General features: G+C 36.0%; 1 protein-coding gene across 4 annotated transcripts in view; it reads right to left on the reverse strand.

Annotated features, from left to right (window-relative positions):
* Nucleotides 1-14,953, reverse strand: part of PRMT3 (protein arginine methyltransferase 3) — a 129,866-nt gene that overhangs the window by 44,479 nt on the left and 70,434 nt on the right. For 3 of the 4 annotated variants that reach the window (XM_059407077.1, XM_059407057.1, XM_059407066.1), the window contains 2 exons: nucleotides 13,546-13,624; nucleotides 113-300 (listed from right to left, as the gene is read on the reverse strand). In XM_059407077.1, coding sequence (XP_059263060.1) covers nucleotides 113-300; nucleotides 13,546-13,624 — 267 coding nt within the window. Of the gene's footprint in view, nucleotides 1-112; nucleotides 301-9,347; nucleotides 9,746-13,545; nucleotides 13,625-14,953 lie in introns of those variants that run through there. The other variant, XM_059407084.1, reaches the window with a different exon arrangement.

Below are 14,953 nucleotides of genomic sequence, written 5' to 3' on the forward strand. Positions count from 1 at the left end.
GTTTTGAAAGCCCATATATAATATCAATATGTTAATTTCAAATATTGAACTCATAAATGAAAACTGATAAAAATGGCAATTCTGTTAAAATAAAATTGGTAAAAACACCTACCTTAATACTACAAGCATCTGAAATAAGAGTCTTTGGATCTAAAACTTCCACAACAGCTTCTGGAATAACTGCTTTCTTCATACAGGACATGTTGAAGCCATACACATTATCCCAAAAAGCAATTCTATCGGCATGTTTATTCATATCACTTACTGCCACAAGGCTGATAGTGCAAATATCAGGGTAGACTGTAACAGATGAAATTCCCAACAATTTATCATTATCTCCCTTTGTGGCAAAATATACTTTTTTCAAAGGCTAAATATAAATCCCCAAATCATCAGTATGAATTATTAGCAGCTGATTACTAGTAGTGGGGGAATAACACAGATATAGACCAGGGAAAATAACCAAGTTCCATCTTGTAGCCCTTTAAAAAAAAAAAGATTTCCATTATGGTGATGGCAAGACTAAAATAAGGATTTCAATGATAGGTTCTTATTACAATATTAAAATAAGAGAGCATAATCAAATAAACCAGAAATGAGCATATTTAAAAAGGGGCAATTATTGATGATGTAATAAATAGTAAGAAAGGGGAGGTAGAAGATACTGAGGGAGCTCACAGCAAAAAGAGCTAATTCAGATATGGCTATAGCAGAGGTACAGGACAGTATATAAGAACTGAAGACCACATGAATTAGGAGCAGGGAGGGAGTGTTCTAGGCAGAGGGAGCAGCGTGCATATGGGGTCACAATTTTTTTTTAAATTTTATTTATTTATTTGACAGAGATCACAAGCAGGTAGACAGGCAGGCAGAGAGAGGGAGAGGAGGAAGCAGGCTCCCTGCAGAGCAGAGAGCCCGATGCGGGACTCGATCCCAGGACCCTGAGATCATGACCTGAGCTGAAGGCAGCGGCTCAACCCACTGAGCCACCCAGGCGCCCCCCTAATAAAGCCCATGATAAGATCTGCTGGCATCAAAGCAATTGTTCCTTTCAAGCCTGATGTGTGAGACACCCAGAAAAAATACTTGGTGCTATGTCATGATAAGAACTTTCTCAAGTCCTGCCTAAGGGGCATGTGAGGCAGATGTGATCAGTACACTGGGCTACAGCACTGGGTACTGGGCTACCATGGACTGTTGAGTTACTTCTACTGTCCTCCTCTTCCACCCACATGGTTAGGTTTCCTGTTTAAATTCCTGACTAATACAAATTCTTCAAGGTATCTGATTTGTTGCTGACTATGCTGAGCCAGGAAGAGCATTAGCTAAGGGAAACCATGTTTAGTTAGTTAGTTTGTTTGTTTATTTATTTAACATAGAGACAGTGAGAAACGGAACATAAGCATGGGGAGTGGGAGAGGGAGAAGTAGGCTTCTCGCTGAGCAGGGAGCGGATGCGGGGCTCAATCCTAGGACCCCCGGATCATTACCCAAGGCAAAGGCAAACACTGAATGGCTAAGCCACCCAGGCGCCCCACATGTTTAGTTTCTTAAACCAGATCCTTTGGTGAGAAACATTGAAGCAGAAACAGAATTCTAAAGTAACTTTGGATACTTGGCAACTTCCAGCTATCTTTTGTTGGACTTAATATGACAATCATACAAGTTTCACACATTTTCCCCTGTAACTCCATCCTTAAAGACGAATATAGTTAGGGTACAGACCAGGGATCAGCAAACATTTTCTGTAAAGTAACTATTTTAGGTTTTGTAGGCAATATGGTCTTCGTTGAAACTATTTATCTTTGCTGCTAGAACTGTGAAACCAGCCACAGACAATAAATAAATAAACGGGCTTGGCTATGTTCCAATAAAACTTTATCTACAAAAACAGGCAGCAGGCCAGATATGGACACCCCTGATATGGACAAGGGAGAAATGGATGAGGGAGGTCATTATCAAAGCCACCATATTGTGCTACTTCTAGGGAATGCCATTCACACTATGGTCTATGGGAAACTGGGTATCCTTCCGAGTCATGTAGTACACAGACATTCAAATTAGTTCTTCTATTTCAGGTATTATTAAAAATCTTTGTGAAAAATTTAAAATATCATTAGTCCTTATATCAAGGGGTGGCAAACAATGGCCCATGGGTCAAATTCAGCCCCTGCTTGTTTCTATAAACAGTTTAACTGGAACATCGCCACCCCTCATTTATTTACCTATGATCTATGGCTACACTGTGTTCTAGAGGCAAAGCCGAGTATTTGGAACAGAGACTGGAGGGCTTACAAAGCTGAAAATATTTATTGTCTGGCCTTTGTAGAAAAAGTTTGCTGACCTCTGGCTCTGTATCAAGCTCTGTGCTATATTAGTAATATTAGCAAGAAATATGGATAACGTTTTCATAAGGAAAAATGCAAATAGCTTGGTAATAAGTAGAAACAAACAAGAGGAATCTGACTTTATACTTTTTCTAGGGTTGAGGTATATTTCTCAAGTAATTACATTTCACAAAAATACAGAAAATCATGGTTTATTTGTTAGCATTTGGAAAGGAAATTGTTTTTTATCTTTGTTACTAAGAAGGATGAATATTCATAAAGGACCTGTAATCAGTATTATAGGTCAGTTTAGTTCCATATCCACCTCCTCACAGCTGGCTAAAATTTTGGGCCACCTGCCAGAATCCTGACTAACCCTTTACTTTCACATTCTGACACATTTGTCATTTGATTTTTGTCAGATAGAAGCATAATTGAATAATTATTCCTTTTTGTAGGTGAAATTAACAAAGCGCTGATTGGACAAAGCACCCTCTTAACAGACCATTTATAAATTCATGGCTTTGACATCTGTGTCCTTCTCGATTCACTGCCCAGAATTCATTTGTCACTAGAACAGCTCACATGGTGAATAGATAAAGATGGGAAATCCTTTATCCCTTAGAAATGCCTCACAAACTTTGGGACACCAAAGGGTAAGACTGAGATGCATAAAGAAATAATTCCTATAAGCACTGGCATCACTGCATGTATATAAATAACCAGAGAGTAAAAAGGTTTAGAATAAAAGGAGATAATAAGTCAAAATAAACTATTCTTTTCACAACACATGTCAACAATATGGAGAAGGATTTTAAATAGTCAAAGACAAAATGATTGATATGTATAAAGGGAAGTGTACTACTAAGCTACTAAACCAGCAAACATTCTGAAGCTGAATAAGCTTAAAAACCAATTCCCAATTTATATAATAAAGATATCTTCAAAAAATCCTTATTTGGAAATTGGAAATATTTTCCCATCATTAACTTATAAATAGTGACTAGGCCCAGCTAAGCTAGCTGCAATATACACTGAAAAATTATATACTGAAAAACAGTGAAAAATGATGCTACTACAATATCCCTGAACAAAACAAAAATAACAAATGTGAAAAACACAGATCTGAAGATGAGAAAGTTGATAGTGAATTATGGAAATACTAAAGGAAACCTCCAAGCACTATGAACGATGAGCAGTGACTGATTACACTGAGATAAACTGTGTGAAAGTCAAGTCTTAATAGCATGATACTTAAATTAATTTTAAAACTTATATAAAGTATAAACCTAACACTAATCTCATTTTACTAGCTATAGCTCATTTCACTATAAATCTATAGTATACCAGATGTAACTCAGGAGAGGAATTAACCATTTTGAGCAATCATTTCATTTCAAGCATCTCATTTAATGATTCTGATTCTATAAAGCTAGATTATAATCCTCATTTTACAGATAAGAGAACTGAAAGTAAAGTAACTTGCCCAATTACCAGTCTTAATCAGCTAACTAGATAACTAGTTATCTGACAAAGCAGGGATTCAACATAAGGTCTACCCACAAAGTTTATATGCTTTCCATTATGCATGATGCTACATTTTATGCTTTTCAAATGGAAGAAGGAGAAAGAGGAGCCCCATTCCCTCCAGGTAAATAGGCACTTGTTAACGGAGAAAGAGGAGGGTGAAAGGGGTTGAGAAAGATTGGAGATTAATAAAACGTCAGGGCAAAGTGAGGAAATGGAAACATTCAGCCTTACTTATTCCAGTTGAGTTAGGGAAGGAGATCATGGTGCAAAAAGAAAAACTAAAAAGGAAAGCAACCAGATAGAAATGAGGGAGCACTGAGTAAGCTGTACAATTCAGCTTTCTACATAAAGAATATCAAGGAAGGCATAGAAGCACAGGGGGACTTCATAACATCTATCAGGTTTCCAGTGCAAATTCCATTGCAGAACTGTGGACAGAGACAGAAGTACTGGTGAAGCATAGACTCCCTTGTATCTGCCACTCTATTTTGCTGCCCCCTTCTGAACCATTTGTGAAATTCTCTATGTTAACAAGGCAGGGCCTGCCTCCTCTATGGAGGCTGAAAATGACAGAAGCTTCCTTTAGCTCACTCCCTTGTAAGTTAGGCATACACATATGATCTACGTCCACCAATGATAAGCATCTAAAGTTCTGGGTACTTCTCAGAGGCAGCAATGCCTGCTGTTGTTAAGATCAGCAATGTCATATGTCAGCTAGTGCCCAATATTAGGATAGTGGAATCACTTCTACGAGGTCCTGTTAACATAACTTTAAACATTATTCCTGGCTGCATAGACTTCCAGTCTGGTTTTCTAGTTCTCACAAGAACCTAAAAACCTACCCTAATTATCCTTTTTTTTTTTTTTTTTAAGATTTCACTTATTTATTTGACAGACAGAGATCACAAGTAGGCAGAGAGGCAGGCAGAGAGAGAAGAGGAGGAAGCAGGCTCCCCGCTGAGCAGAGAGCTGGATGTGGGGCTCAATCCCAGGACCCTGGGAACACGACCCAAGCTGAAGGCAGAGGCTTCAACCCACCGAGCCACCCAGGTGCCCCCCTAACTATCCTTTTAATAAAATCCTGCTCTGCTGAATAGCCAAGGTAGATTTCTATTTCTTCCAACCGTAACCTCGAGTGATACAAAGGTAAATGCATATTTTAAATAAATTCTTAAAAGAACAAACAAATGAATTCTTTTTTTTTTTTTTAAGATTTTATTTATTTATTTATTTGACAGAAAGAGATCACACGTAGACAGAGAGGTAGGCAGAGGAGGGGTTGGGGGAGCAGGCCCTCTGCTGAGCAGAGAGCCTAATCAGGGGCTTGATACCAGGACACTGAGATCCAAATGAACACGTTCTTAAAATAGGACTCTCCCCCTACATTTTGGTTCAAAAGGATCGGATGTGGAGCCTGAACATCCATATTTTTAACAAAAGGCTCCAGAAATTATAATGGCCTGTCAAGATCAGAAAACTGTACATTAGGAACTGACTGCCTTGGTAATTGTGCATTGTATTGGGCGCAGTCCTCAACTTCATAACCTTGATAATTACAACTCACAGATGTATATTCTGAAGAACTCCAGACAAAATGTGAGCCTAGTTTTGTGAGGGAGAAAAACTTTTCATTTTGCTTGTAATGAAAGGCAATACAAACAACATTCTTTTCTAGTAATGTAGAAGAAGATATCTCCCTTCATGAGCTCCTAAATTTTCTATGCAACAATTACAATTTTACAAAACTATTACCAGTTCTAAGGATGTTTCAACGAAATGAATCATTTCTATGTGCCCCTATCTGACCACAATTTTAATCTGACCCATTCCTGAGAATGTCAACCCTGATTACGTGATGAAGGCGGACACTGCTAGGCTTCAAAGCTGAAATTTACTCTTTTGGAATTAGCATTATTTTGTGGGGAGGTTCTCAAAAACTAGGTAAACATCCCATTCTTAAACAAATTTTCAGATTATTCATTTATTTATTTATAGCTCAATGGACTTGTTTCCTATTTTATTCAAAGAGTTATAGCACCTCTTGTCCCCCAAATTAAAGGAAGGAAGTATGGAATGGTAGAAGTAAAAAACTGTCTCTATTTGCAAACAACATGACTGGTCACATAGAAGAGCCTAAGGGATTCATAAAACAACTCCTAGAACTATCAGGTAAACTTAGCAAGGTCACAAGATAAAAGGTTAATAAACAAAAATCAATTGTATTTTTATAACAGCAGTAGTCAACTGAAAAATGAAATTTAAAACTTTCCACTTGTAAAAATGACCAAAAAATTAAATACTTAAGAATAAACTTAACAGGGGTGCCTAGGTGGCTCAGTTGGTTGAGTGTCCGACTCTTGATTTCAGCACAGGTCATGATTTAAGCATGGTGAGACTGAGCCCTGCAAAGAGCTCCGTGCTCAGTGCAGAGTCAGCTCAAGATTCTCCCAGGCCGGGTCGCCTGGGTGGCTCAGTTGGTTAAGCAGCTGCCTTCGGCTCAGGTCATGATCCCAGCGTCCTGGGATCGAGTCCCACATCGGGCTCCTTGCTGAGCAGGGAGCCTGCTTCTCCCTCTGCCTGCCATTCTGTCTGCCTGTGCTCGCTCTCCCCCCCCCCCCCTCTGATAAATAAATAAAATCTTAAAAAAAAAAAAAAATTCTCCCAGGCCCCCCTTCCCCCACTCATGCACACATAACACACACACTCTCTCTCAAATAAATATAATTTTTAATAAAGAATAAACTTCACAGAAGATGTACAAGATCTCTACATTGCAAGTTACAAAATAGTGCCAAGAGAAATTAAAGGCTTTAAAAAATGAAAGGATATATTATGTTCATGGTTTAGAAGACTTCATACATTGTTAAGATGCTAATTATTCTCAAGTTGATCTATTCATTCAAGCCAATCCTATCTTAATTCTAGCAATCTTTTAAAAATTGATAGACTGATATAGATTCAAAACTGGTAAGATTCTATAATTTAAAAAAACCACATACATGTATATCCACACACACAGACCAAACTGCCAAAGCAAATTACAGTAATTAAGACAGTATGGTACTGATGAAAAAAGAGACTTACAGATCAAAGGAACAGAATACAAAAACATACCCAAACATATATGGCCAATTAATTTTCAACAAAGATGCCACACAATGTATCAGAAAGGATAATCATTTCAACAAAAAGTGCTGGAAAATATTAACATCTATCCTTACCTCATACCGCACACAAAATTAATTTGAAATGCACCACAGACCTTAATGTCAAAGTTGCAACATCAAGAAAAACACAGGAGTAGGAGTATTCAGTGTAACCTTGAATAAGAGTCTTCAGATTGGACATTTTTCTTAAGAGGACAGAGACTGAGCACATTTTTAAGAGTCATCTGTATTCCTTTTCTGTGAGCTGCCATTCAATTCTCTGCCCAATATTCTATTGGGTTTGTGGTCTTATTTGTAGGATATTAAGGAAATTAGCTTTTTGTTAGTGACAGGAATTGAAAAGTTTTTCAGTCTGCACTTTCTCATGTGACTTTGCATATGGCATATGCTGATTTAGAAATTTATTTATATAATCAAATATATCAATCTTTCTTCTAATAAAGGCATCTGAATCTAAGTTCTTGTTTAGAAAGTCACACTTCCCAAGTTTATAAAGAAATACACCTATGTCTCCTAGTATTTTTACTTTTTCTGCATTTAACCTTGACTCATGTAATATTTACAGTGTGCATTTTTTACTTTATAATTTATTGTGTTTTCTTTTTAAAAAATATTTTATTTATTTATCTATTTGACCGAGAGAGAGAGAGAGAGAGAGAGAGAGAGAGCAAACACACACAAGCAGAGGGAGCAGCAAATGAAGAGGGAAAAACAGACTTCCTGCTGAGCAGGGAGCATTGACACGGGACAACTCAGGGCTCAATCTCAGGAGCCTGAGACCATGACCTGAGGCCAAGACAGAGGCTTAACAACTGAGCCACCCAGGCGCCCTTGTTGTTGTTGTTGTTGTTTTTATATTTTAACACAGAGGGCTACCTAACTCTCTCATATAATTTACTATCGATAGTAAATTTACTATATAATTTACTATCGATAGTAAATTATATGAGATGCCATATATTATTTGGTTTATACCAGAATTCTCAATTCTGTTCAATTTATCTGTTCATTCAAGAATATTGTTTTAATTATTGAGGTTCTGTAATATGTTTTAAATTTGGTACCACTAGCCTTTCTGTCCCCTGCTCCCCCACACGGACACCCTTCTATCTCAGTTTTCCTTTACATTACTACCAAAAAATTTAAAAATCCTAATTAAAAACACCAAAACTGTTTGTTGGAATTATGTTATAATTTTATAAAATTTATCCTACAAAAGTATTAAATGCACACAAAAATAAAAGAGCATAATTAACTTTCATGTACTTATCATCTATCTTCAACAAATGTCTATGTTTTTGGATTACACTAAATTTTAAATTAATTTTGGGAAAATCAATATAAGATTTTATAAGAACATGGTCTATCTTTAAAATTATTTATCTTTCTTCTGTGTTTTAGTAGTAAAGCTGTTTGCATATAAGTTTTATTTCTAGTTACGTTATTTTGTAGCTCAGTAATGTACTAAACTATTTTATTATTTATCATTTTTCAGTTGATTCACGTGAAGTGCCTAGGTCTGAATCACAAAATCTACAAAAAAATTAGTTTTATCTACTTTTCTTTTTCTTTTTTTTTTAAAGATTTTATTTATTTTTTTGACACACAGAGAGATCACAAATAGGCAGATAGGCAGGCGGGGCGGGGTGGGGGGGAAGCAGGCTCCCTGCTGAGCAGAGAGCCCTGTGTAGGACTCAATCCCAGGATCCTGAGATCATGACCTGAGCCTAAGGCAGAGGCTTCATCCAGAGCCACCCAGACGCCCCTTATCTCCTTTGTGATTTATCTTCTATGTTCTCTTTTCTAACTGTGCTGACTAGTACTGCTGGTAAAATATTAAATAATGGTGTAATAGTAGCCATTTAAATCCTGTTTTAATTATAGAGGAAATGTGTTTAGTATTTCCCCATTAACCATGATACAGATTTTCAGTTGAGATAAGTATACTTTATCATATAAGCTATTACTGATATTTATTACATTTATATTTAATTTATTATACTTATATTTTAATTTATATTTATATATTATATTATTGCTATCTCACTATTCATATTTTCTCATTTAAAAATATCAAGAATATAAATTGTATTTTATCAAAAACCTTTTGACTATCTATGAATACGGGCATGATTTTATGTCTTAGCTCTAAGCCCTACTCATATGATTGATTATACAACATTTTGCTCCAATTCCCTTTTGTCTGGTATCCAATAACACCATGACTGCTACTTGCATTATGAGGGGATTTGCCTATCCTTTTTCATCCTTTAAACTTTTCCAAATAATTTTGTTTTAGATATGCCTCTATAAAGTATAGAGAATTTGGCTTTTTTTTTTTTTTTTTTTTTTGGTGATCCAAACTGATTTTTTTTTTCTCTGAATAGGTGAGTTTAACCTGTTTACATTTATGGATATGACAAACATTTTTTTGGATCATCCTTTACCATTTTATATTATCTTTTCTGTATCTGTAATTTTTCTTTTTTTTTTTTTAAGTAGTTCACTACATGATCTTTTTCCCAAGGATTAGTTCTTACATTTAAGAAGTTTGTGGGGATGCCTGGGTGGCTCAGTTGGTTAAGCAGCTGCCTTTGGCTCAGGTCATGATCCCAGCGTCCTGGGATCGAGTCCCACATCGGGCTCCTTGCTCTGCAGGGAGTCTGCTTCTCCCTCTGACTTTGCCTGCCACTCTGTCTGCCTGTGCTCGCTCTCTCCCTCTCTGAAAAATAAATAAATAAAAATCTTAAAAATAAAATGTTTTAAGAAGTCGGTGTTTTTGTTTTCATAGCTTACTTTGTAATTACATTACAGAATACTTTCAGTTCTCTATTTTCAACACTATTAATCTCCTATCATGAACAATGATGAAATTAGTATATTTCTTTATTCCTCCCTTCCCTTTTTTCATATTTTTTTAAATTCAAAAGATAGATGTATTGATGATACTAACAGTGAATACAGAAGTGGGCACAGAGTTAATACACAGCTTAGTAGAAATCAAACCATATCATAGTCCAACTGACTTCAAGGTGGGAAATGGCACTTCATGTTTTTTAAATGTCACTATTATTACGGTATAACTTATATGCAATAATAAAACTTGCTGTTGGGGCACCTCGGTGGCTCAGTGGGTTAAAGCCTCTGCCTTCAGCTCAGGTAAAGATCCCAGGGTCCTGGGATCGAGCCCCACATCGGGCTCTCTGCTCCACGGGGAGAATGCTTCCTCCTCTCTCTCTGCCTGCCTCTCTGCCTACTTGTGATCTCTGTCTATCAAATAAATAAATAAAAAATCTTTAAAAAAAAGAAAAACTTGCTCTTTTCGGCCTTTTTGCTGTATTATTGTACGTGATTTGATAAACACATACAGTCATGTAATCACCACTACAATTGATATAGATAGAGTCTCTCACCACAATTCTTACCACTAGACTGTAATCAATACTACTATTTTAATATTAACTCTGCAGTGCTAAATGTGCTTACAATTCTATTACTTGATTTGTCAGCTTTAAATGAGATTCCATGAATTCTTGCTATTAAATATAATGCAACTCAAGTATATACGCTTCTTCCCACCTGCTTCCTGCATTCTTTTTCCAATTTTTGTAAAATATAGTACTTGACACTGTTAGGGTATAAAATATATACATTCTATGTAATCATCCTAAAACATACATTTATTTTTGTCTTAATTCTAGTTGTAAAAATATGCATAGGTCATAGCACATCGTTCTTTCCCCCCAATTTTTAATTTAAATCCCAGCTAGCTAACATACAATGCAATATTAGCTTCAGTTATAGAATTTCATGATTTGTCACTTATGTACAATACCCTGTGCTCATGACAGGTGCCCCTCCTTATACCCATTAGGTATTTAACCATCTCCCTGTCCAGAGCTTATCATTTTCTTAGTTTTCCTCTTTATCTATATGTTAGCTGAATGTAAAACACTATGGTTCCTGAACACAACTAGTGCTTTATAAATCTTAGCTAAAAATAGTAGAAGCAATCTTTAGTAAATACATTTTCATTAACTTTACAAAATCATTTTTATTAGTAGTCATAGTGGTAAATAAATACCTCCAAAATACTGGAGAATTTGCTTGGTGATAATAGGGAGAATATACACTCTGGCTGAGTGTGTTTTATAAAGGACTTCCTCCATACCATTGTATATATAGTAAGACATATATTGTACCTAAATTCATGGAAAAATATCAATTGTGGTCCCTTCATGCTTATATGAATCTTTAGTATTTTTCCCCTCTCTCAAAATTCAATCATTCTTTTTAAAAAATCATTGCATTAACTGCTTATTAAATCTTTCAGAAAAACATAAAAATAAAATTTGCTTTGTAACAGAAGAACGAGCACCTGATGACTGGTGATACTCATTAGGCATACTCAAACACAAAAGAAGTTAAATGGTCTACTTCACGTTACTCATTTCTGACTTTGCCTTCTTTTCTCAATTCTGTCAATAAGCAACATTCAATAGCACTGCCTAGGCAATTAAATGCTGCCCTCTCCTCAATATACCTCCAGATTACCTCAGTGCTAATATGAGCTACATAAAAATATGAAAAGAACCCCGACTTAGGAGCCTTCAATTCACCCCTGATGATGGGAAATACTCTGCTACTGTTTCATCAGCTCTAACCTCATTATTTTCATGCTGTAAGTTCTTAATGAATTTCACTGAGAGTTCAATTTAAATGCATTAAGTTGCTGTCAGTCCTTCAGTAAGATCAATGAATACCACTCAGGGAGGTATGGAAACAGTTTCCTGAATCTTCCCTAGAATGTCAAGGCAAGAATCAGAATCAAAAAAGTACACTTTAGTAGAGATACAAAAAGGGATTCTGAAAAGAACATGAATATTGGAATTGGCAGATCTCAGTTTTTTAAAAAAACAGTCAAAGCTTGACCACTTAATATGCATCCTCTAGGACACCTTTGTTTCTAAAATTCAGAGGGCTGTTGTGACAATTATACATGTAATAATATAAATAAAAGTATAGTATTAAGCAGCTAGTAGACAATCAACAAATGGTAGATGATATTAGTTTCAGTTACTAAATATAACAGTCATTTTTAAAAAAGCCACTCAACTATAGATAGATGTAGCCGATTTTTGCAGGGTAAAGTATATATATAAATTCTAGCCAGGTTCATGTCAGAGATCAGTAATACATCTTGAAATGCTTGCAGGAAATACAGTGATAAAATAAATAAATGCAAGTATTTTGAAAAAGAAAGGCAAACCATTTAAAAGCTATTATAAAAGAATTCTAGTGTACTGGAGAATTTTCTGTGCTTTGTTTTGGCCTCACTGATTTTTACGGTACCATAATTGCCAAAGTGATTTCACAGAATATGGATGGGCAGGACGCATAATTATGATCGAGAGCTTTATGTCACTAGTTCAAAATGTCCAATTTTCATCTACCTTTTTTTACATAATAATTTTTCAGATTTTATATTTTATTTATCTATTTGAGACAGAGAGAAAGCATGAGATGAGGGGAGGGGAGGGGATGGAAGGAGAAGGACAGAGGGAAAGGGAGAAGCGAACCCCCCACTGAGCAGGGATCCATCTCAAGACCCTGAGACCATGACCTGAGCTGAAGGCAGACACTTAACCAACTGAGCCATCCAGGTGCCCCTTTATATAATAATTATAACAACTGTACTCTGGCCACAGAAACCACTTGTTGATCTTGAAGCTTTGAGAAAGTGAAGGTTCAGGGAGAGGTGAATGAAGGGAGACAGATGCCATTCAATTCAGTTTTAATGATATGATTCAATAAACTTACATGATGCTCTATCTATGTTCCAGGAGCAGTAGAGTTTCATCAAGAGTCAAATATGGACAAAATATAACCCCTGCCTTGAAACGGAATGTTTGTATATAACTGTTCACAGCAGAAGGCTTATAAAAACACAATCTCACAGTGTACAGAACATGTGAAAGCTTTCTAAATTTATTGGGATCCAATAAAAAATACTGATAAAAAATCCAGTACGTCCAGTATAAAAAATATTGCACTTCACAAAGAGTCATTTTTAAAAATATTCTCATTAAATTACAGAGATGACAGGTTTATATATTTAGTGAAGTCCTGGAAAATTTTCCAGTAAAGTAGGTACTTTCCAACCTAGTATGAAATACTCTATTAGAAAAAACAAACACCTAGATGTCATAAGGATTAAAAATCAAAACGAGTTTCTGTTAAGATTTTTATTTCAACATCAAATAGCTTCCAAAGCTAGTCCTACCACTAGTATTTTTATACAAAGCATTCTTGAAATACCATTAACTTATAGTCCTGCATATTTTCTATAATGTTCTACTATCAACCGTATAGTAAATGACTGTCTTCAAACTTCATCTTATGGAAACATCTTTCATTTCTATTGGGAACTTTCTCAGTCATGCATAGTTTATTTGAAATCTAAAGGTTCACTTGGTTCTGCCAGACTAAAATTACATTATTAAAACTAGAATTTTTACTCACCCGATCCTCCTTTTGCCAAGTATTTGTTCTTTGCATAAAGAACAGAATCTAACATAGACTCAAAAAGAAGAAAATAGCCCTGCATAAATAAACACAAAAAAAGAATTTTAGAAATGTGTAATCAATATCCTCATAAGTATGTCAACTTAAATATCTGGGCTACTCTTTCTATAAAAGATATTTTTTTGTCTCTGCCATGTAATTTTCTACAAAGTTTGAAGTTACTTTTTGCATTAAATTCTCCAAGTACATTTAAAAAATCAGGCCAGGGAATAAAGTGGACTCAGACAGTTTATTACAGTCAAATGTACTGAACCTTCTTAATCCGTGCTTCTGCTTTCTAGACCATTGTTTCTTCCTCATTAATAGGAAAATCTGAGACAGAAATTGTTAATGTGCCCTCTAACTACCTAGAATATTGCAGTATTAATCCAGACAGTGGCTCTCAACCAGATTTTTGTCCACTGGAGGACATCTGACAATATCTAGTGCCATTTTTGATGATCACAACCCGGGGGGAAGGAAGGGTGCTACTGGCATCTAGTCATGTAAAGCCAAGAAATGTTGATAAACATGCTACAATGCGCAAGAAGCTCTATGACAAAGAATGGTCCAACCCCAAAAGTTGGTAGGGCTAAGGTTAATAAAACGTAGTCAAGGGGTGCCTGGGTGGCTCAGTGGGTTAAAGCCTCTGCCGTCAACTTTGGTCATGATCCCAGGGTCCTGGGATGGAGGCCCACATCGTGCTCTCTGTTCAGCAGGGAGCCTGCTTCCCCCCGCCTCTCTCTGCCTGCCTCTCAGCCTACTTGTGATCTCTGTCTGGCAGATAAATAAATAAAATCTTTAAAAAAAAAAAAAAGAAAAAAGAAAAAGAAAGCCTAGTCTAGAATAGCATTTCCCAAAGAGCTTCTTATCTAGTGAGTCTCTTCTGTTAAAAAAGTAAATAAAGAAAGGAAAGAAGGAAAGAAAAAGAAAGAAAAAAAAAGAAAGAAAAAAAAAAGGGAGGGAATCTTTAAGAAATCCCAGATGCTTTATCCTCCTCTTGAGATTCATAATGCACGTCATCACGCTGATAGTTCTGGGAAGTGTTATGGTAAAGAGGACTACTGAACATATTTTAACTATGTGTTACTCTTTTGCTTACAAACCTCTTTTCCCCCCTACTTTACACCTATCAATACCTTACACAACTAGTGTTCTATGTTCATGAAATACAGCCCTGCAGTACTCCAGATTTTAGACACCAGTAATGAATTCTCCACCAAGAAAGGATAATCATAGCACAGGTGAAAAGAAATTTACCACTACTGGTATCATGAGTAAGGGATCAATGACAGCTTGAGTCAGTCTTTCTCCTTCTAGAGTCTACCCCGCTCCCCACCTGGAGCAGCAGGAAGAGTGAAGTGCT

Source organism: Mustela nigripes, chromosome 1, assembly GCF_022355385.1.
Source record: "Mustela nigripes isolate SB6536 chromosome 1, MUSNIG.SB6536, whole genome shotgun sequence".
Classification (NCBI taxonomy): Eukaryota; Metazoa; Chordata; class Mammalia; order Carnivora; family Mustelidae; genus Mustela; species Mustela nigripes.